This window comes from Stegostoma tigrinum, chromosome 20 (assembly GCF_030684315.1).
Source record: "Stegostoma tigrinum isolate sSteTig4 chromosome 20, sSteTig4.hap1, whole genome shotgun sequence".
Classification (NCBI taxonomy): Eukaryota; Metazoa; Chordata; class Chondrichthyes; order Orectolobiformes; family Stegostomatidae; genus Stegostoma; species Stegostoma tigrinum.
Genome location: NC_081373.1, coordinates 31,732,719 through 31,757,366, shown reverse-complemented (window position 1 = coordinate 31,757,366; position 24,648 = coordinate 31,732,719). Strand labels below are relative to the sequence as shown.

At 39.4% G+C, this 24,648-nt stretch overlaps 1 protein-coding gene across 6 annotated transcripts in view; it reads left to right on the top strand.

The window, feature by feature from the left end:
- The window catches only part of uros (uroporphyrinogen III synthase), a 33,708-nt gene extending 9,297 nt beyond the window's left edge, over window positions 1-24,411 (top strand). For all 6 annotated transcript variants that reach the window (XM_059653090.1, XM_059653087.1, XM_059653086.1 and 3 more), the window contains 7 exons: window positions 3,891-3,987; window positions 7,537-7,614; window positions 11,429-11,506; window positions 13,083-13,166; window positions 15,991-16,076; window positions 21,832-21,930; window positions 24,207-24,411. In XM_059653090.1, the coding sequence (XP_059509073.1) occupies window positions 3,891-3,987; window positions 7,537-7,614; window positions 11,429-11,506; window positions 13,083-13,166; window positions 15,991-16,076; window positions 21,832-21,930; window positions 24,207-24,326 (642 nt within the window). In that variant the 3' untranslated portion in view covers window positions 24,327-24,411. The remainder of the gene's footprint in view (window positions 1-3,890; window positions 3,988-7,536; window positions 7,615-11,428; window positions 11,507-13,082; window positions 13,167-15,990; window positions 16,077-21,831; window positions 21,931-24,206) is intronic.
- Window positions 24,412-24,648: the final 237 nt, after the last annotated feature.

Below are 24,648 nucleotides of genomic sequence, written 5' to 3'. Positions count from 1 at the left end.
ATTAACCTCCCTGCTAGCAGAAATTGGTCCTTACTATTCACTTTGTCTGGGCTCCTCATAATATTATCTACTTCAACTAATACTCCCTCCTCAGCCTCAATTGTTTAAATGAAAAAACTTGAGTGTATCTAATCTTTCCTCATCATTAAAAAGCTTCATACTGACGACATCTTTGTAAACCTCCACTTGCTCTCTCTAGAATGATCTTTCCTGTAATCCACTGACCAAAGCTGTATGCATGTCTCTAACTATGGTCTAACTAGTGTTTTATACAGTTCAAATGTAATCTCCCTGTTCTTGTACTGTAGGCTGTGCTCAACTATCCTGTTAGTCAATGTGCAATGAACCAAATACTTATATCTTGAGAAATGGATAGTTCATTTTACAATGCATTTTTCTTTGCAAAAGAAGTATATTTTTGAAGACTATAACATTTTAAAATATATCAGAGTAAAAACAATTTTCCATGGAATACATTAATTTTATTTGTATTTATATTGTATTTATATTTGTTTCATTCTTTTTGATAAAGTTCAGTGCTGTAAATTTTACATCAAATTTGTACAGTACTTTAGTCTCTAGTCACATTTAGCTAATCGGGACTCCAGATAAGCCAATTGGATTTCAGATTACTAAATATAAATTGAGGACTAGGTGCCATTGTTGGGCATATCAGTGCCATATTCTTATGAAATATTTTTGTGTACTTTTACATTTTTGTTAACTTATTGTCAAAAATACGAAAAAACACAATTTTTTTCTTCATTTCTGTATTGAGGAAGAATATAATTCTTTGTCATTAGCAAGAACTAATGCAATTCTTTGAACTTTTCCTTTCTTCACATCACTGCTGTAAGTCCTTGGTTCCTGAAAGCTAGAGACATTAATTAAACAAACCTGTAAATGACATACAAATAACCTGTGGTGAGAAAGCAAGCTGACGTTTTGAGTCTAGATGACTCTTCGTCAGAGCTCTTCCTTAGCTTGCTTTCTGTCCATGGACATTGTCTAACCCACTGTGATCTCCAGCATTATTTATTTTCAGCACAGATTTCAGCATCTGCAGTTATTTGCTCATACACTTAAATGAATATTGTGCAAGTTGAAGCATAGAATCTCTATATTTTGGAAGCATGCCATTCAGCCCATCATGTCCACGCTGATCCCTCTGAAGAGCATCCCACCCAGCCCCATTGCCCTAACCTGCTCGTGTAACCCTGCATTTCCCATGGCTAATCCACCTAGCCTACACATCCCTGGACACTATTGGGAAATTTAACATAGCCAGTCCATCTAATCTGCACATCTTTGGACCATTGGAAGAAACCAGAGCATGCAGAGGAAACCCACACAGAAACAGGGAAAATGTACAAACTCCACACAGACAGCTGCCCGAGGATAGAATCAAATGTAGGTTCCCGCCGCTGTGAGGCAGTAGTGCTAACCACTGAGCCACCATATCTTTTCTCCTAAAGTTAATACATGCACTAAAGTGGTGTCACCTGTAAATCAGAATTGTGCAACAACAATATACAAAGAGAGATATTAATCTCTTACTGGGATTATGTAAAGTACATTTCTTGCTTAAGTTAAATATACAGTATTATTGATACAGCAAGAAGCACGTCAGAGGTGCTCTCTCATTAAAAATATTTTATGTCCTCATTAGGCAGGAGGACTTTATTTCCCTTTTGTTTCATGCTAGAGGGTTAACAGATTTGAACAGTAATAGTGGACATGAATCATCAGCTGTGCCTGGACCATTGTCAGGTTCGGCCTTCCTCTTAATTCTGCCTACAATGGGAAGATACTGGGTTATTCATCTCCTTGACATCCTGTATTCTTTCCTCCCTCCTCCCCACCATTCTCTCTCCTCCACTGCCTCCCCCTTCCCATGCTGTGTCTGCCCTGCCTCCTCCAACTTCTTTGGTCACCCCCTGCTTTTCATCGTCACTCTCTCCCCCCACTCTAATTGCCTTTGAGAAGGCGGTAATGAATTGCTTGTCATTCTTGCACTGAAATTTCACCCACAATGCTGGAATTCCTTGATTTTGACCCAGTGACACTGAAGAGATGGTGAAATGTTTCCAAGCCCGAATGTTGTGTGGTTTGGTGGCCCCGCCATCCTCCACCTTCTCTTCCAAGAACAATATAGAAGAGCTCATCAATTCCTTGGTCATGAGGACTGATCAATTGCTTCCATAGCTTCTGTCCCCTTCCCTAATATACTAAACCGAATCTCTCCTCTCACAGTCCTAAACATATGTCTTTCCCTAGTTTCCATGAGTAACGTGATATAGTATATGCACAAAAGTGTTTGTGCTCTACAACAGCCCATTTTTGCTCCTCGTTATCAAACGCACATCAAAATACCTTCCTGTTCCTTGTCCCCCTCCTGTGTGCACACAATACAGCCATGCTATTCATTTCAGTTGCTGCATTTTACTGAATTTCACTTTGAGTTTAGAGTTAGTCTGACATCAGTGGTAGGGAAATTATTGGAAAAATTCCTAAAGGACAGCATTAATCAATACTTGAAAGGCAGGCATTGATCAGGAATTGTCTGTGCAGACTTGTTAGAGGGAGATCCTGTCAGACTAATTTAGTTGAATTTTTTTGAAAAGGTGATTAACTGCGCTACCCTCAACAAATATTTAATGTGGTTTACTTGACTTCAGTAAGGCCTTTGACAAGATCCCACACTGAAAGTTAGTCTAGAAGAGAAAAGCCCATGGAATCCAAGGCAAGTTGGCAAATTAGATCCAAAATTGGGTTACAAATAGGCAGCAGATACTGATGAAGGCTTGTTTTTGTTATCGGGAGTCTGTGACCAGCCATCTGCCACCGGATTTGGTGTTGGGACCCTTGCCACTTGTTATTTACATTAATAACTTTGATGTGAATTTCGAAGTACAATTAGTAAGTTTGTGGATAACATGAAAATTGGTGGTGTTGTTGATAGTGAGGAGGATGGTCTCAGGCTACAGTCTGGTATTGATCATTTGGTAAGAGCAATGGCAGATGGAGTTTAATCTGATATGTGCAAGATGATGCATTTTAGGAGGTCTAATAAGCAAAGGATATACAGAATGAATCATACGTTCCTAGGGAGTATTCAGGAACAAAGGGAACCTGTTGTACAAGCCTTTAGATCTCCAAAGATTTCAGCACAGGTAGACCAGGTGATGAAGAAGGCATACTGGATGTTTGTCTTGATTAGTTGAAGAGCAGAATGTGGGAGCAGGGAAGTCTTATTACAATTTCATAGTACATTAGTTGGGCCATGGATGAAATATTGTGCACTTCTGGTTGCCACACTATCAGAAGGATATGATTGCATTGGAGAGAGTGCATAGGAGATTCACCAGCATGTTGCCTGGGGTGAAACAATGCATTTATGAGGCTGAGATGCTTTCTTTGGAGCAGACGAGGTTTAGACAGAGTAGATCATGTTAATCTCTTCCTCATTGGCAGATGTATCTAAGACTAGAGGGTACAAGTTTAGTTGGACTGAAGGATCTGTTTCCAAGCTGCATATAAGTGAGATTCAAGTGCATGATAAAATTTGGCAGCTTTAGAACCATGATAGTCTGAATAGTTTGAATGATAATTGATTCAAATAATTATCTAATTCACATTTGAATTATCATTATGTTGTAACTACCATTTAAATGGAATTTCCTCTGTTCAGTACAGAGCTACATTTTGTAAAAGAAAGAATTTTAACATACAGCCTACGAACTAAAACCGGTTTTGTAGAAGATGATGTGAGGCAGAATTAATTTATAATTGTAAATTTAGTGCATGAAGAGGCAAACACAGCCACTCAAAATGTTTCTCATAAGCAATTAATTCTACAGTAACACAGTTTCATTCTAATCTGTATGTAGCTTTCACATCCTGAAGGTTATGGTGGTCTGATATTTACCAGTCCCAGAGCTGTTGAGGCTGTGACATTATGTTTGGGTGAAAAGGCTGTCAGAGAAGGTAAGTGATGAATGAATTGTACGAGTAGTTTGTAATAACTTTAAGTTGCTTTAAGACCATACCTTCCACAAATCAAGTGAGGTAATAACTCAATCAGAGAATACTCAATTTGCATACTCTTTCAATGCATGCATTCTTGCATGTGGTTTTACTTATTTTGTTAATAGTTTTGACTTCCTGTCAATATGTAACTCATTCCACTCAGCCAACACTCAGCCTACATGAAACAACAGAAGTCATCATGAAAGGTACAAAGTACTAACAACTTTACCCTAAATGCTTTTGTGTTTTACTTTTATTTTAAGAAAATATGGATCCTACATTTTTATTCCCTACCAGTTCTACTTGAATACCTTCATCACAATAATTGCAGTTCTCCAAGAAAAAGACCTTCTTTGGGGCAACTTGGAGCCTGTGGTCAGCAATGCTCAAATCCTAAACATGAGTAGAACTAGAGAGTATTAAAGCACAGTGGGAGGCCATATAGTGCATTATGCCTGAGAGAGTTCTTTGAAAGAGATTAGCAGTCGTCCCATGTTCCTGTTCTTTCCCATAAGCTTTTTGTTCTCCATTAGGTATTCATCCAGTTCTCCTTAAAATTACTGTTGTGTCTGTTTCTACCACCTTTTCAAGGAATGTATTCTATACCGTGAAAACTTTCTGCATAAGAAAAAATATCCTCGTGGTTTGTAGTTCTTTTCCCATCACCTTAAGTCTGCAACCTCTGGCTACTGACCCTCGTGCCACTAGAAGCAGTTTCTCTTAAGTTACGTAAGCAAAACCAGCGATATACAGCATGGAAACAGACCTTTTAGTTCAACTTATCCATGCCAACCAGATATTCTAAATAAATGTAATCCTATTTGCTTGCATTTGACCCATATCTCTCTAAACCCTTCCTATTCATATTCTCATCCAGATAACTTTCATAGAGTTAGAGAGATGCATGGAATGTCTAGTTTGCTGAAAGCACATCAGATACAACTATCCAGTTTAGAAATTTGATTATCTATTCCAAACGTGTGTTTAAATTGTTTCATGTCAGCTTTCCTGAAATTTTGCTGTACTTAAAGCATCCTTTATTAATAAAATTTAATCAATTCTTTACATTGAGTAATCGACTCAAGTCACTACAATCACATTTGAAAATGTTTTGACAAATCTTTCAGAAAAAACAGAAACACAAACAATAGACTTTGTTATGGCCCAGTGCAAGGAGTGAACTGATTCCTTTACTCATCCTGTCCCCTACTGGGCATAACAAAATTATAATTTAAAAGGAACCTGATATTGCTTGTTATATATAGAGAAGACCGGAAAATGCTTAGTCTTCAAAACAAGAGGCTGCTTTGTTGAACAAATAAGGAACTAGTTTACTGCAAAAAACACTTACTTAAGCAAAACTTATTAACAAAAGGTTTAACACGTACACACACACACACATACACAAACATCGAAGAAAGTTATTTCAGAGAAAGCCGGAAAGGGTGAAGGCTGTTGCCCTTCTGTCCAACTATCTGTGTTGAAACCAGTATAGTTTCACACCTGTAAACAAAGTCATGGGACCTCTCTCCGGAGGTTTTGTACTCGGTCTCCAGGTAAAGCATCCAGTGTTCTATGCAAATACATTTGTCCTGCTGTAGCAAGTGCTTTTCGTTCGAAAAGTTCATTGTACACATTTCCGTCTTATGCTAATATAAATTAATATTTCAAATAAGACTTCTTCATCACAAATTTATTAGATAAGTAGGAACAGGCAATCAAATAATTTGTGACTGTAATTTGTTGACATTTACACCTTTGCATGGTGTTGATCTCCACACTGTTAGCAGAATCCCTTGCCTACATTTCATCTGATAGCCTCAAAACGTGTGCCTCATTATACAGCAACAATAAGAGACCACCACAATGTTGCAGAAAACATTTCAAACAGTTGTGAAGAAGGGTCACTGGACTTGAAATGTTAACGCTGTTTTCTTTCCACATATGCTACCATGCCTATTGAGTTTCTCCTGCAATTTGTTTGTTTTTGTTTTCAGATCTCCAACATTTGTAATTCTCTGTTTTATTAGCTCACGGTGGTATTTTACCATTAAAATTGCTCAAAGTTTGTTATTAGAGAAAGTATTGCAAGCATCATAGCCCAGATTACATAATTATGATCAATGCCATTACTCCTTTGAAGTTGACAGCAGCTTCTGGAATATGAACACATGCAATTAAATGTGAAAATCCAAAAGTGATCTTATTGCTCAAAGTGTTCAATAGTGAACCCTGTAAAAATTCTTTATAAAGTTATATTTTATTGAATGTACTGTAACTAGGTTTTTAATGATATAACAAGTTCATAAATTACTGCTAAGTATCCCTGAAAGAGTAATTTTATATTTACTGAAAAAAGACAGATTTTGTTGCAGCATTCATTTGGACTATTCTAATAGTCTAATTTAAGGGGAAACTCAATAGTTTTCAGCATTGTAGAATCACAATTCATTTGGACAATATTTGCATGAGAGTCCTGGGGTGTGGAAAGAATTACTCTTACAGCCAATTTACAATTGTTAGTTGGGCTTATAGTGTGGCACAATTGTGTGTTAGAAGCTACATATATTAATACACAGGGCCTGTTATTTGCAGTCATAAAAAACATGAAACATGCGTGTTTCAAGACTACAAAGTAGGTAACAACCATTTGCTGATTGTCTAATCAAAGTTAATCTGCCTGGTTTAAAATTTGAACAAAGCTTAACAGCTAACTGTCAATCATCATTAACTGGTGAAATCTCATTTGGCGATGTCTTTTCCAATCAACCCACTTTGCTAACCAGCTGAAGCTTGGGTAACTTGAGTTCACTAGCTGTTATTTTTTTGTGCGAGCAGTCCGGAACAACAACATACTTCTCTCCTGCATCATAAATGTTGGTATTTCCCCCTTAAATTGGTAAAGTTGTGAATTGACCTGATGAGTGCAATGTAAAAACCTTTGACAAATGTGTCTTTTTTCAGCAAAACACAAGTTCTGTCAACTAAAAAACTAATTATAATCTCTAATATCAAATTTATCCATTATAAGAAATTCCACATAATGCTAAAATTTAAAAATATTACAACATTTTAGCTTTTATCTTAATCCATTCTACATATTTAAACCACGTATTTGCTATCTGTAAATTATAAATTGCTTCACTTCTGACTGAAAAATCTAGCCTGCTATAATCTTAAATACGGAACGAAGTGTGAAGTACTATAATCTTGGTAGGAGAAGAACAATAATTGTTTTTGTGCTTAAAGATTATTATGGTTATTACACAATGAAATTATTATGGATCCAACAAGTTGTACGTACTTTATATCTACACAATGCATACATAAATTTTGAAGCATATTAATGGTTCTACTGTAATAAATATGTTCACTGATTTTTTTTTAAATTTGATTCCATAGATTTAGTAATGATTAGGAAAGCTGTTGACATAAAGATAGAATGTTGTATCAAAAATCTTAATATATTTCATCATGTTTCCAAATCTCCATTTTTATTGTCAATAGAATGGAATAACAACATTTTAAAAGACAAGTGGAAAGAAAAATCTGTCTATGTTGTTGGAAAATCTACAGCCAAATTGGGTAAGAAAACTTAGTTCTATGTGTATTGTATATGCATGCGCAATAACAGTCAGAGTAAGTAAGCAAATATTATTAATCAGTACTCTGGTAAATGTACATACTGTGAAAGTGAAGTTTGAATGCTTATCGTGATCTAGCGAATTGTAATGCCAATTCAGACTACTGCTACATCTTTAAGTGTAATTATCAGTCAAGGACCAAGGTTTATCAAAATGCTAGAGGTCTAGTAAGGGACAGTTGGGAAAAGGCAAGATTGTGAAGGATAGTAGAACAGAAAACATCAGGGCTTACATTATGCTGGTAAATTGTAACTGAATTTTTTAAAATATTGCCTTATGCATAAAATGCTCACGTTGGCTGAAAAAGAGCTGATTTTTATATCTAGTGTGTTGAATCATTCAATAACTATATGTTGTCTAGGTCCTAACCTCTGGAATTCACTACCTTATAGAAAAGTCAAGCACCATAGTACAGTATAAGGTGAATGGCAAAATACAAATGGCAACATCAGGAATATCTTTCATACACAGCATGTTATGTTTTGGAATGCAATGCCTGGTAGTGTAGTAGAGGCAGATCCGCTCATGGTTTTCAAAAGGAAATTGAGTAAAAATGAAGAAAAAAGAAATTGTAAGACTATGGAAGAAGGAGAGGCATGGAACAAGCTGAATTGCTCTTGCAGGAAGCTTGTACAAATACAGTAGACAAATTGGCCTCTTGTACTAGCTATTCTAAACAGCTCTGACTTTTCTGAAGAAGGGTATAGGCCCAAAACAGCCTTCCTGCTCCTCTGATGCTGCTTGGCCTGCTGTGTTCATCCAGCTCTACACTTTGTTATCTCCGTCTTTTGTTTCCTCCCTTTAAAACAGTTCTTAAAAGTTCCCTCTTTGATCAAGTCTTTCTGCCTTAACATATGCTTGTGAGACTTAAAATCAAATATTGTTTTATCCCATGAAGTGCCCTTGTGGCATTTTATTACATTGAAGACATAACATCGGAGGATCAGGAAGTGCCTCCTCCTCAGTATTGCCTGTACCAAAGACCCCAAGACAATCTCAAAGAAATTAGCATTTCATAGATAACAAAGTGTGAAGCTGGATGAACACAGCAGGCCAAGCAGCATCTCAGGAGCACAAAAGCTGACGTTTCGGGCCTAGACCCTTGATCACTTGCTTGTTTCTGCCACATTTGTGCTTGCAAAAGTCTTTAATTTATATCTCACTATTAAGCAGAGTCTTTGATATTCAATATTCACCCCCACCCACAAGCAAGTACTCATTTAGTAATAGCTGCATGCTTGCATGATTAAAGTCACCAGGTAGCACAATATTATGTACTTTCTAGTAGAAATGAACTTGATAATACGCATGGCTGTAGGATGTAGTAGTGCCCAATTACAACTTTAGCTGAGATCAGTCAGCTAGGCAGCACAAGGGATCAAACCTGGACTGAATGGAAGATTGGTAACGAGAGGGCACACTTTATTGTGATTGCAGAGTCCACTGATGGGGTGATGGAAACTGATTCAATAGCAATAAGACAATTTGATAATATTTGATGAAGAAAAGAATGAAGGGATATCAGGAAAGGTCAGGATAGTGAGTTTAGCTGGATTTCTTTATGAAAGATCTGGTGTAAACTCAATGGTCAGAATGAATGGCAGAATCACAGTAGTCTTATGGCACAGAAGGTCAGCATTCAGCCCATTGTGCCTGGACTACCACTTCAAATGAACATCATTACTTCCTGCTTTTCTCTCCATACCATTGCACATTAGTTTTATTCAAATAATCATCATCTGCCTTCTTGATGCCTCAGTTGAACCTGCCTGTACCTTCCAGGCAGTTTATTTCATAACCTAACTACTCGCTGAGTGAAAATGTTTTTTCTGATATCACCCTGGCTTCTTTGCAAATCACTTTAAATCTCCCTCTTGTTCTTCATCCTTGTGCAAGCGAGAACAGTTTCTCCCTTTCCACTCTATTCAGCCCATTATGATTTTGAAAAACAATATCCACTTAGCTTTCTTCTCCCCAAGAAGAACAGTCCCAAACTCTTCAAAATTATTGAATTTTCTCATCCCTGAATAATTCTTGTAAATCACTTCAGTAGTCTGTGCAAAAGAACTGTGAATTCTGTAAATCAGGAACAAAGACAGAAGTTGCTGGAAAAGCTCAGCAGGTCAGGCAGCATTTATGAGAAAAAATCCGAGTTAACATTTCAGGTCACCAGTCCTGAAATGTTAGCTCTGATTTTTTTCTTCACAGATGCTGCCAGACCTGCTGAGCTTTTCAAGCAACTTCTGTTTTAGCTTCTGTATTCTCTCCATTGCATTCACTTTCCTCCTATAATGTGGCACCCAGAATTGCATGGTGTAGTTTAGCTGAGGTTTAATAAGTATCCTATACAAATTCAGCATTACCTCCTTTTTGTGTTATCCCTATTAATAAAACTGAGGATACTATATGTTTTACTTGCTGCTCTCTCAATCTGTCCTGTTATCTTCAATGGCTTTTCTGCCCTTTACCATTCTCTTACATTGTCTTCCAATGTACTTTCTACCAAACTGCATCATCTCACACTTCATGGGCTCCTTTTGTATTGTTGTGTTGCATGATTCTTCATGATACGTGTGACTGAGCATTTAGAGTGAACTTAACCACTGAACAATTACGGGAACAGTCTTGAATATATAGATCTTGATTTAAGTTAGTTACCTTATTTAATAAGTAGTAGGCTAGACATAACTGGCAAGAATATCATGGACTCAATTTCTGCCCTTGTATAATGATCATTAGTCAAGTCTGGATGGTAGTATGTGCTCTGGGCATTTTAACTGAATCTGCTACCCTTAGATTATGGAACTGAATTATCCTAATTATCATGTAGTGTTTTCTGACCAAGCGCTTATCTGGAAATTAGGTGACCATAGGTTTGAATTGTCTGTTTTCCCCCACAGGTAGCTGTAAATCAGTAACTTATTACTATTAGTGGTCAAGGATCACTAATAACAGAATGTCCTTTATTGTCATGTACTCAAGTACAGGAGTACAGTGAAAAATTTTACAATGTCACTTCTTATCGTGCCATCTTAGGTACAAGTACCTAGGTACAAATCTTAGATACAAAAAAGAGGAATAAAAAAGAAACGTAGCTGCATTACTTTACAGTGATTCATATTATAAGTTAGAAATAAAACACAGTTAAAAGGATAGGCATTACAGTCAGGTGAACAAATGACAAATAATTATTACATTGCAGAAGCTCAGCATAGGGACTTCCACATACAGTCTGAGTGCCTGCACCATACCCCAGTCCACCAACTGTCCCTGCACCACTCCAAGTCTCTAGTATGCTCTGCACAGGCTCTCAGCTATCCAATGTAAGTTTTCTCTGGCACCAACATGAAATACTTCTTAAACTATAACACAGCAAAGGACTAAACTGGCTCATGTAAGGAAGTGTAAAGAGGCATCAAAGAAGTGTTGGTGCCTGTGCATCTAAATAATAATAACAATAAAATTAGAATACAGTAGTAGCTGCTTTGCTTAGAACATTGATTTAAGATCTATAATTGTACTTAGATATTTAAAAAGTAATTCGGAAATAGAAGAGAAGCAAAGCCAAGCATTTAAACCTAGATTGGAAAAAGTGTAATGTTGACCAGTAGTCACTATTCCCTGGAAGAAAGTGCCCCAGTGCTTGTGGCTGATGTGTTTGCAGATTTATGGCATTTTAGTTATTTCATTTCTATCATGCTGATTGATGTGTAGCAGCAGCGATTTTAAAAAAAAAACTTTTTAATTTTTTTTAGTAGTCAAAGAAATTGGCCTTGTAACACAAGGAGAGGACTCAGGAAATGCAGAAAATCTAGCTGAGCACATCTGTAACAGTAAGTGAACAAAATCTCTTCAGAATTTGTGAAATTTTAGAAAACACAAATTCAGTTCATACATATTATTCATGTAGCCAATATTATAGAAAACTTAACAGTTAATACTTAGATACTGATCTTAATCACATGACATTTTAACTTGGAACAGTATTGGCGTTGTTTCTTGGAATCTGCACCAAAACCCGGATCGTCTTTCCGAACAACTGTGGGTGTATCTACACCAGATAATCTGTAACAGATCTGGAAGCACACAGCCGGCTTCTCAAAGGTTAATAGAGACAGGAACTAAATGCTAAATTTGCTCATACGCCATGAAAGAATAAAATAAAACTTATTATCTAGGAAAGCGAGAAAATAAGTATACTGGGCTACTTCATTTCTTTGTAATTAAAGCATGGCGGAGATATTCTATTGTTTAAAAGTAAACAGAAATGCTTATTTTGTTAGGAACAGTGTATAAATTTTTAAGTTTCATTTATCTTTTGTAATTTTGTGTTAATAAGAGGAAGACATTATTTTTAGATTTTTTTGTGAGCTTGGTGCTGGAAACTTTGGACACCTGTTTGTATATGTACATGTTTAGTGAGCTTTTACAAAATTGGGGGGGAAAACATCTGTAAACCAATCAGTCAGGATTTGCTAGAGAGTGGAAGCAGGATTAATTAATCCTACATAACTGAAAACTGAATTTAGGGAACTACTATGGTTGCTCTGAAGTCAAAATAATAGTAAGTTTTGTTAATAAACATTTTATTATTTGCATAAAAGATACATTTGCAAACTCTTGAGAATATATTCAGAATTGACCTCCATGCTTTGCAAAAAAACATAGTCAGGGATTTATCAAGCCAGGTTTCACTTTGGGATCTGACTTGTCCAGTGTTAATAGCAGTTGAAATTGGACAAGATATGTGATGTACACACGATGACTTCATGAAATATGTATTCCGTGATGGATAACACAAGTTTTTGGGAAGACACAAACTGAAACTTGTGTGGACTTGTTGGACCGAATGACCTGCTTCCACACTGTTCGGATTCTATGATTTTATGAAACCTTGAGATTTGAACTGGCAATTATGCAGCAGTGTTACTTTATGTGACTTATGGTCTATTGTGTAGAATGTTCAGCCCAGAAACAGGCCATTCATGTTGGCATCCTGATTGCATACTCACAAATTGTACAATATTGATTGTAATAGAACACTACAGCACAGTACAGGCCCTTCGGCCCTCGATGTTGTGCAGACCTGTCATACCGATCTCGAGCCCATCTAACCTACACTATTCCATGTACGTCCATGTGCTTGTCCAATGACAACTTAAATGTAATAGATGTAATAAATGTGTTTTGTATTACCATGTACAGATAAAAATTGTCAGAAGTCACACTTCACCTAACAAAGGAGCTGTGTTTCGAAAGCTTGTGATTTTAAGTAAACCTGTTGGACTATAATGTGGTGTTGTGTGATTTCTGACTTTGTCCACCCCATCACCAGCATCTCTATATTCACAGGTTAAAATTGTGTTAGAGCTTTATTTCTAAAGAAAAATCTTGTTCTCATTTCTGCAGAAGAATCTTCAAATTCCCTGCCTCTTCTGTTTCCATGTGGTGCTCTAAAAAGAGAGGTACTTCCCGAATGTCTAAGAGAAAAAGGTATATGCTAATTTTCTGAGGTACAAAGAAGACTATTTATACTGGAAATGTGTAATGAAAATAAAACGAATGCTTGAATCATATTGCACATCAGTCAGCATTTTTAGAATAATATTTTTGATGTGATGTTTCATCAAAATCCATCAGTGTTAATGAAGAAATGTTGAGATATTTACCTTTTTAGATGCAGATCAATCTTCTACACATCTGTTTTTTTTCAATAGAACCTGCATCTCTTAAGTCTATTCTCACTTGAATTGCATAAAGAAAGAAATTAATGACATAAATTTATACTTATGACCATTGCCTACTGCTCATGATGCAGCTTCCCCTATATTACAGAGACTAACGTGTGTCTACTTTATGAAACACGTTATTTCAGTCCGCCAGTGTGACTTGAGCTACCAGTCATCCACTGTTTTAATTCTCCACCTTGCTACCACTCTGAGCTTTCTAGCCTTGGCCACCTGCAGGTCATTCATCCCAAGTGCTTCACGTGTCCTGCCAGACCATATGCCTTTTCACACCCAGACATGCCCTAAACACTCGATCACTTACCTAGTAAGCTTCCCAACTTGTGTTTTGGCACTCTACCTACCTGTCACTCACCTTTCTGGTATCCCAGCCTCATACATGCTTTACATACTTACCCATTCATAGTACCTGTCCTGGTGACTATTTATGCTGCTAGACACTTAAATTACAGAATACAGCAATTACAGCCACGAGAAAGCAAGCATGGTTTGTCTTCACGCAACTATCCTGTACTGCAAGGGCATTGTTGAATTGAAGGTATGCTGCATGTTTTTGAAGAGTCCGTGATCAGAATCAGAAGCAGAGGTTTTTGCTAATGTAAAAAAAGTGACAATCTGTCTTTTGCCACTCTTTGGAAAACATGCTTGTTCTATGGCCATTATCCACCTTGACCCACCATCCACAGATGTTATCATCAGCAAGTTACCACATCATCAAACCTACTCTTGGACTAACATTCACACCACTTCAGTCCTTCACACTTCAACACAGGGACATCTATGGTTTGCATGCTTCTGCCAGGTTACTTTGTGCACAGGGACAGACGTACATTTCATGTATCTGCTTTTAGATTGCTCTTACGGTGCCCTGTCATGGATTTTTTTACCACAGACTTATGGGTTGCTAGCCTCTGTGTTGGTCACATTGTTTTATTAACATGCAGGTCTTTAGCAGTCAGTTATAGGCTCTCAGCTTCTCTAATTTGTGCCTTCTAGCACAGAGACAGGCAGTTTGCCACAGTGAGGAGCACTGAACGGTTAAGGCGGTGGGTATAGCACTGTGCTACACCATCAGGCTCAAAGGGCTGAATTGCACACTCCTGTTCCTAGCCCTTATGTCCTTTTGTAACATCATGCCTGCAGTATGTTCCAACAGTTTACACAGCAAATGCATTCTGTGCTTCAAGGAAGTAGCCATATGTGAAAGTCAAAGGGGAGCAGACCCTATGAACGAGCAACAGTCAGTCAGGATTTACTACGACAATGAGTCAAAGGGTTTATCCTATTCCAGTCAATCCTGCAGGTCAAGTGCAACAAGTTTGATGATTACAGGTAAATTGATCAGATGCTGTGCAGTAATCAGTCCAAGAGCGTGGACCAAGTTTTCCTTCAAAAACAATAAGAATGATTGAGTATGATGGAAGTGATTCGCAAAAGCAATTCCTAGTGAAGCAGAGTGAATAGGAGGTGCAGAGGACAGGAAGATTTAGTAGTTTGGGAACTTGAGGAGGATGAGTGCATTTGAGAGATGAAGTCTTGAGCCTTGAGATGTGTGTGTACGGACAGAGTTGGAGTAAGTGGTGGCTCTGTGAGAATGAGGTAGCAGAAAAAAGATTGTGACATTTATCCCTGCAAACTGCAGAAGATCATTGACCATCGTCCTGTACTGCTGGTATCCTACTTGATCTAGGACACAGCACTGACCCAAGCTTCAATTTGTGTCCAAGTTGTCTTGATCTGGTGGCATAGCCTCCTGTAGTGTCCTCCTCTCTACCTCCTTGTCCACCAAGATCTCATGGTGCCTGTCTGTGAAGTCAGGAGGGAGCTTTCTGCTGGGTCATGTCCATGGTAATAACATTGAAGCATCATCACATTGTGAGGTCTCAGAGACAGAATGAGCAGAAGTAGTATTTTCTTCCATCTCACACCCTCCCTAAATAACCATATTTTGGTCAGTTATGGTATGATCCAGACATAGTCTCTTCGCAAGTCCAGCTGTTCAACGGTACATCTGCTAAACTGTCTTTAAAACAGCGTTTGTTACAAGTTTTGTATAACTCTGTGGGATAAACAATAAACTGCACATTCAAAACACCTATTAAGAATTCATACAAGAAGATCAACACATCTTATTTATGGTTTGCATAATGTTGCTTTCAGTAATTGTAATTTGCGCTCCTGTGCGATTGTTGTTTTCTTATCTACGACTTATTTACACAAAGGTGGAACCTCACAATAGGTAAACCTAGGAAATTCTAATGCCAACTATCAGGGCTGTATTTAAATCTAGGGTTCAGCCTACTTTCTATCTAGCGCCCTTCTTCCAGATATTTCAAATAATTTAATGTGTTTTTCTCTAAAATTTTGCTATGGCACACAAGTATGTCTTGCAAACTTGCTGAGAATCGATTCTTGCTGACGTATTGATCTCAATTAATATTGAAAGAGGTAATATTAATTAAATCTGTTCTACTTCTACAGCAAAGTGTGTACAAAAATAGGAGGTGGACTTCATTAGAGCTGTTATAATGTTTTTAATTCATATTTACAAAAGTCTGCACTGATTTCAGGTGTTCCTTTGGAATGTTTAACTGTCTATAAAACATCTCAGCATCCTTTCTTCCAGCAAGCTTTAGATAATTATTTTTCAGAACAGGTACGTCATTCAGGTTATTTTCCATCGCATGTTTATTTAAGTATATGGAATTATATTGGTTATGTGGATTGTTCTGTTAATGTTATCAGCTAAAGTATCCACTGACAGACACCATTGTGTAATAAGTACCTGTGTATTATAATTATATTAAATGTCTTTCCTTGGAGGCTTTAATTGCTCCAAACATAATTTTTTCCCCGATTTCCCCCCAGAAATATATAAGTTTACTCAAAACGACTTTGTACCTCAGGTGAATTAAGGTGAGCAATTGTGAGCAGTCTATAGATTGGAGCACAGGTGGAAGGGGACAGTTTCAGTAATGGTAGTGTATCATGTTAACTACCTGTTGCATATTCTGACTTAAAAGATCTGCATTGCTGATTATTATAGAATGAGTGAATGTAAACAGGTTGGAAAAAACATAACATGTATTCCAACAAGTATAGGAGAGAATCATTTGGACTCACTGAGTACAGTTGGATGTTTGCACAAAAAGTCCAGTTTGGAGAAAATTTCCAACATTAGAAATGGGGACCAATTGGCATTTTGCATGAGGGAACAATTACCATGAAATGTGGGTTAAAAACAGCTGGTTGACTTATGTCCTTCAGGGAACTTACCAGGTCAGGGTTTTACGTGATTCCAGTAGAGGAAGAAAAACTGTTTCTCTATTTGTTGTAGACAACATGCAGGTGGGAAGATGTACTCAGTTCAAAGACGTGAACAAATGGAAATTTAAGGACACTGGAAGGTTGGTTCCAGGAAGGCATCACCAAAGTGAACCATGCTGCAGATGGCTGGTTTATTGAAGGTTAAAGGGAAAGACTTTGACTTTCATTGGATGTTAGGACTCTGAAACAAGGATAAATGCCTGAAGAAGCTAAATATAAGTTTGCACAATTCTGCAGAGAGTGTGCTATCATATAAAAGTGACATGGAAATTTGAGTATGTTAAAATGTCAGTCTTTTATTGGAGTAGTGCCTAGCTGATATTGATTTTAGTTTATTATAGTAAAAGTTTTAAAGCATGGAATCTCATGTGATTCCTTTAAATTGGACATTCACAATTCGGACCTCATTTTTCACAAGTTGTAATAAATGATAATCATTCTACTTCCACAGAAAATGTAGATTATGAATTGTTATCATAAATGTAATACAAATTTGTGAAGCTAATGTGTTTAAAATCGCTTTCCTGTTAGGACAGGCAGCCCTCTTGCTCACTTTCTCAAAGAGGTCTTTCTAGGTAGCACATAGTTCGGAGATGTGTCCTGTAAATCCATCTCCTCAAATCAGCCTTGGGTTTCCTGAAATTGCTGGTGGCCCTCACCAAAGTATTGAACATTGACAGATCAATTCCAGAGACTTCACAAATAGATTTATTCTTTGTGATAAAAACTCACTTTTCTAGTTCCTTCCATGGTACCTACCAGTATTAAATAGTACCAGTAAATGTTTGGAAATAAGGTGTACATTTGAACATTCCTTATTGATAATTGTTCAGCAAGAATGTAACAGACAGAAAATGCTTTAAACGAGCATCATACATCAGTGGGCCATTAAAAATGTTAACTCGCAAATGCCAATTCTGTTTACTCCATCTGGTATCAAGATTTGGTTGGAGGCCTTACATACTGCGAAGGCAAGGGCTTTGACAACATTCTGGCAATGGTACTGAGGGTTTGTATTCTAGAATTTGCTGCTCCCCTACCGAGCTGTTCTGCCAGCACAGTTCAGGCATCAACTTGACAATGTGGATAAGTGCACAGGTATGTCTTGTACATAAAAAAGCAGGACAAATCCAACCTGGCCAATTCTAGCTCCATCAGTCTGCTCTCGATCATGAGGAAAATGATGGATGATGTCGTCAGCAGTGCTCTGAAGCAGCACCTGCTCTGCAATAACCTGCTCAGTGATGCCCAGTTTGGGTTCCACCAGAGCCACTTGAGTCCTAACCTCATTACAGCCTTTGTTCAAACATGGACAATAGAGCTGAATTCCAGAGGTGGTGTGCAAGTGTCAGCCCTCGACATCAAGGCTGCATTCGAACAATTGTGGCATCCATAAGCCTGAGCACAATTTGGAATCCGTAGGAATCAGGGGCAAACCTAGCTCCTCATCTCAACTCAGCTCAGGATATCTGTGGAGGAGTAGTGCCATAGGCTCAACTACCTTCACCTGCTTCATCAAGCAAGCTCCATCATAATGTCAGAAGTGGGGATGTTCACTGATTGCACAATTTTCAGTATCATTCACAACTGCTTAGATTCTGATATGGTCCAATTTCAAATGCAACGAGATGTGGTCATCACCTCAGGGGACCTTCCACCCACAGCCCCCAACCTCATTGTTCCCCAACCCCGCACGGCCTGTTTCTATCTCCTTCCCAAAATCCACAAACCTGCCTGCCCTGGTCGACCCATCGTCTCAGCCTGCTCCTGCCCCAACGAACGCATCTCCACCTATCTGGACTCCATTTTCTCCCCTTTGGTCCAGGAACTCCCTACCTACGTCCGTGACACCACCCACGCCCTCCACCTCCTCCAGGACTTCCAATTCCCTGGCCCCCAACACCTCATCTTCACCAGGGACGTCCAGTCCCTATACACCTGCATTCCGCATGCAGATGGCCTCAAAGCCCTCCGCTTCTTCCTGTCCCGCAGGCCCGACCAGTCCCCCTCCACCGACACCCTCATCCGCCTAGCCGAACTCGTCCTCACCCTCAACAACTTCTCTTTTGACTCTTCCCACTTCCTACAGACTAAGGGGGTGGCCATGGGCACCCGCATGGGCCCCAGCTATGCCTGCCTCTTTGTAGGTTACGTAGAACATTCCCTCTTCCGCACCTACACAGGCCCCAAACCCCACCTCTTCCTCCGGTACATTGATGACTGTATCGGCGCCGCCTCTTGCTCCCCAGAGGAGCTCGAACAGTTCATCCACTTCACCAACACCTTCCACCCCAATCTTCAGTTCACCTGGGCCATCTCCAGCACATCCCTCACCTTCCTGGACCTCTCAGTCTCCATCTCAGGCAACCAGCTTGTAACTGATGTCCAATTCAAGCCCACCAACTCCCACAGCTACCTAGAATACACCTCCTCCCACCCACCCTCCTGCAAAAATTCCATCCCCTATTCCCAATTCCTCCGCCTCCGCTGCATCTGCTCCCACGATAAGACATTCCACTCCTGCACATCCCAGATGTCCAAGTTCTTCAAGGACCGCAACTTTCCCCCCACAGTGATCGAGAACGCTCTTGACCGCGTCTCCCGTATTTCCCGCAACACATCCCTCACACCCCACCCCCGCCACAACCACCCTAAGAGGATCCCCCTCGTTCTCACACACCACCCAACCAACCTCCAAATACAACGCATCATCCTCCGACACTTCCACCATCTACAATCCGACCCCACCACCCAAGACATTTTTCCATCCCCACCCCTGTCTGCTTTCCAGAGAGACCACGCTCTCCGTGACTCCCTTGTTCACTCCACACTGCCTTCCAACCCCACCACACCCGGCACCTTCCCCTGCAACCGCAGGAAATGCTACACTTGCCCCCACACCTCCTCCCTCACCCCTATCCCAGGCCCCAAGATGACATTCCACATTAAGCAGAGGTTCACCTGCACATCTGCCAATGTGGTATACTGCATCCACTGTACCCGTTGTGGCTTCCTCTACATTGGGGAAACCAAGCGGAGGCTTGGGGACTGCTTTGCAGAACACCTCCGCTCAGTTCTCAACAAACAACTGCACCTCCCAGTCGCAAACCATTTCCACTCTGCCCTCCCATTCTTTAGATGACATGCCCATCATGGGCCTCCTGCAGTGCCACAATGATGCCACCCGAAGGTTGCAGGAACAGCAACTCATATTCCGCCTGGGAACCCTGCAGCCTAATGGTATCAATGTGGACTTCACCAGTTTCAAAATCTCCCCTTCCCCCACCGCATCCCTAAACCAGCCCAGTTCGTCCCCTCCCCCCACTGCACCACACAACCAGCCCAGCTCTTCCCCTCCACCCACTGCATCCCAAAACCAGTCCAACCTGTCTCTGTCTCCCTAACCTGTTCTTCCTCTCACCCATCCCTTCCTCCCACCCCAAGCCGCACCCCCATCTACCTACTAACCTCATCCCACCTCCTTGACCTGTCCGTCTTCCCTGGACTGACCTATCCCCTCCCTACCTCCCCACCTATACTCTCTCCACCTATCTTCTTTTACCTCCATCTTCGGTCCGCCTCCCCCTCTCTCCCTATTTATTCCAGAACCCTCTCCCCATCCCCCTCTCTGATGAAGGGTCTAGGCCCGAAACGTCAGCTTTTGTGCTCCTGAGATGCTGCTTGGCCTGCTGTGTTCATCCAGCCTCACATTTTATTATCCGAGATGTGGACAATTTCTCAGTTTGGACTGACAAATAGAATGTAACATTCATGTAACACAATGCGAAGCAATGACAAATTCTAATAAGAGTCAATTCACCTGCTGCCCCTTGACATTCAATTGAGTTATCATCACTGAATCCACCACTATGAACATCTTAGGGTTTTCCATTGACCAGACATTTATCTGGACTCACCACATAAATACAGTGGCTACAAGAGCAGGTTGGGGGCTAGGAATACTGCAGTGAGTAGGTCACCTGAAATTGTTAGCTTTGTCACAGAATCGTAATATTAAGTTCAACTATGTATAACTTTATAAATAACTTTATATGACAGCTGATATTACAAATATTATGACAATTGGTAGAAATTTCAGCAAGGAATATGAATTACATGACCAAATTTGAAAAGTCATTAGTAATAAGCAAGTAGGAAGGGACGTAACAATCGGTGCTGGAATTTGGTCAATAATCGTAGGAATCCAAGGGCAGGTGACAGATGGTGTGACAAACATCACGAAGTAATGGGAGGGCCTCAGGTGGACCAGGAAGTTGTTCATTATTGATCATGTATTCACAGTATTGGATGCATGTATCACAGGAGTTGTGGCAAGCACTGATGTCAGTGTTGCATGTAAGCATTTTAACATGGAATGTGTAAATATCGTGTACTTTATTGGGAAAATTAGAATATCACTGACCTCTCCTCCGTCACGTGGTAAAAGAACTCCAAATAAGGATCAATTTATGCTTCTGAACTCGAGACTCGGACTCCTGCTTAAAATCCCTATCCAGCATTAATAGATAAAATTAATGTATATTTAAACATGTTTATATCAAGTCACAAATAAAATTCACCCTCAAGAAATAAATGTTTACAATACCAGCATTAAAATATTTTTAACAGGAAATATCTTTTGGTCTGTACTTGACTGATTTTATTCTCAAAAATATAAGCAACAACAGAAGATACCGTAGGGCCAATTGAGCCACAAATAAAATTCACCCTCAAGAAATAAATGTTTACAATACCAACATTGAAATATTTGGTTATGTTCACAGGGCATTCCTGTGCGCACAGTTTGAAGGGAAATGTTAAGCCATTTCAGACATGTAGGACAACATCTCTACTAAATTAGTGAATAGCAGAATGCGATACAAACATATAATAAATTTGTACATGTTACTTGTACATTCTAATATATTTACAATGGCGAAAACAAAGACTTTTTAATTATCTGATTAGGATGTGTGATAGCAGTATGGCATGTTTTTCTACCAAGAGATACATTTTCTCATGGAATTTCACAGTTTGGAACTGGTAAGAAAAATTAATTAATCTGTTTTCCTTTCTCCCACTAGGGAATCCCAGATATTATCACCTTTTTCAGTCCATCTGGTGTTAAATTTTGTCTGAGCACCATCAAAAAATTGGCAGGGGCCTTCATTGACACAATTAAGGTACTTTTCTTGGAAATATCTTCTGGCCTGTACTTGACTGATTTTACAACAAGAGATACCGTGGGGCCAATTGAGCAGTTGTGTTTTTACGGGATGTTTCCTTGCATTGTGGAGCATGTTGCAAGCTGAAGCTACTCATTTGTGATAGATAAATTAAGTGATGGCAGCATTTTTCAACTTTTTGAGTCACTGGCACAGGGGGTATGGAACCCTTAAGATCATTTAATTTTAGTCAGATATGTCAGATTGATCCCATACAAAAAAATCAGCAATTCTCTTTAGCTATTCTCTCTTTTGGTATGAGTTTTTAATTTATAATCATTGTTACTGTAATCTCTGGATCTGACTTTTACAAGGTTCATTCTTAACAATATGTTTGACAGCTGAAATTGCACTTTTTTTCTTAGTGCTTCTCATATAGCTGTTTTTAAACTACTTAATGCTGCGATTTATTGTTGCATTTCCAATTGCAATACTATTTATAGACAGATTTTCCTAAACATTCAAATAAAAGTAAAATATTGCAGATACTGGAAATTAGAAATAAAGAAAAAAAATACTGGAGAAACTCGGTAATTTTGGCAGCATCTGTGGAGAAAGAAATAGAGTTAATGCTTTGAGTCCAAATATTCTTTACGAAAGTTCCAAAGAAGAGTCCTTGGACTCAAACCATTAATTCTGCTTCCCTCTGCTGCTAGACCTGCTCAATATTTTCCAGTTATTTTCTGTTTTATTAAACATTGTTAAGCACATAGAACATAGAACAGAAATGCACAGTACGGGCTCTTTGGCCCACAAAGTTGTGACGAACGATTATTCCACTAAGATCAAACTACCCTGCATACCCTACATTTTACTATCCTCCATGTGCCTATCCAAGAGTCGCTTAAAAGTTTCTAAAGTATCTGACTCCACTACCACTGCCGGCAGCACATTCCATATGCTTACCTCTGACATCTCCCTATACCTTCCTCCCATCACTTTAAAAACTTGTAAGTTATTTCCGCCCTGAGAAAACGTCTCTGGCTATCCACTCTATCTATTGCTTCAACCAGAGACTAATACCACATGTTTAATGAATGAGCAATATTCTGTTTTGCTTGACTATAGCAGTTGTGCAAAAAGAGTTTGTGTTGAAATAATGAAGACAGTTGCAGTTACTCTTCTGGTGTTGACACCCACTTGGACTCAACCCAGCAATCAGCATTTCAGATGTTGGCTCATCTAACACCATGTCCAAAGATGCCTTAACTCCCTCCTCCCAGTGCCACCCATGTAGCTACCAGCTGAGGTTGCCGATGGCTCTATGGTCTGCAAGTTTCCCTGTCTCTTTATTTGTAGCAATGAACAGGTGGCAGACCAGTATTTAAACGTAGCTTGTGACATGCTATGGAGGAATTTTGGAATATTTTCAAAGAACTGCTTAAAGTGATTTGTCAACTAACTCACTTCCATAAGAAACCATATTAGATTATAATCTGCATGCTATGGCATGCTTTCCTTCATTGGGCGGGGTATCGAGTACAAGCGTTGGCAGGTCATGTTGCAGTTGTATAGGACTTTGGTTCGGCCACATTTGGAGTACTGTGTGCAGTTCTGGTCGCCACATTACCAAAAGGATGTGGATGCTTTGGAGAGGGTGCAAAGGAGGTTCACCAGGATGTTGCCTGGTATGGAGGGTGCTAGCTTTGAAGAGAGGTTGAGTAGTTTAGGATTATTTTCATTGGAAAAACGGAGACTGGGGGGGACCTGATTGAGGTCTGCAAAATCATGAGGGGTATAGACAGGGTGGATAGCAAAAAGCTTTTTCCCAGAGTGAGGGACTCAATTACTAGGGGTCATGAGTTCAAAGTGAGAGGAGGAAAGTTTAAGGGAGATATGCATGGAAAGTTCTTTACACAGAGGGTGGTGGGTGCCTGGAACGCGTTGCCAGCGGAGGTGGTAGACGCAGACACGTTAGCGTCTTTTAAGATATGTTTGGACAGACACATGGAAGGGTCGGGAGCAAATGGACAGAGGCCGTTAGAAAATAGATGACAGGTTAGACAGAGCATCTTGATCGGCGCAGGCTTGGAGGGCTGAAGGGCCTGTTCCTGTGCTGTAGGTTTCTTTGTTCTTCTTTGTTCTAAGCCTCTGTTCAGTTTGTTCACATTTCTCTATAATTATCCCTGTTTATTTCACTGCATTTGAACTGTGCCTTTCCAGGTGCTTTCTTCTCACCTCGTAACTAAATCGAGTGAAGAATTTTACATCTTTTTGTTTTATTGTCTTTACAGTTTGCAGCAATAGGACCAACAACAGCTGATGCCATGGCAACAGAGGGACTGACTGTGAGTTGTACCGCAGAAAAACCTACAGCTGAAGATCTAGCAGCTAGTATAAGAAGAGTGCTATAAAAAAGTGCCAAGAACATATTAGTAAAACATTTGAGATAATGGGAACTGCAGATGCTGGAGAATTCCAAGATAATAAAATGTGAGGCTGGATGAACACAGCAGGCCCAGCAGCATCTCAGGAGCACAAAAGCTGACGTTTCGGGCCTAGACCCTTCATCAGAGGCTCTGATGAAGGGTCTAGGCCTGAAACGTCAGCTTTTGTGCTCCTGAGATGCTGCTGGGCCTGCTGTGTTCATCCAGCCTCACATTTTATTATCTTAGTAAAACATTTGTTTCTTTTTCTTTTTATGACTAAAATGGTTGTTTATTTAGCATCCTTTCT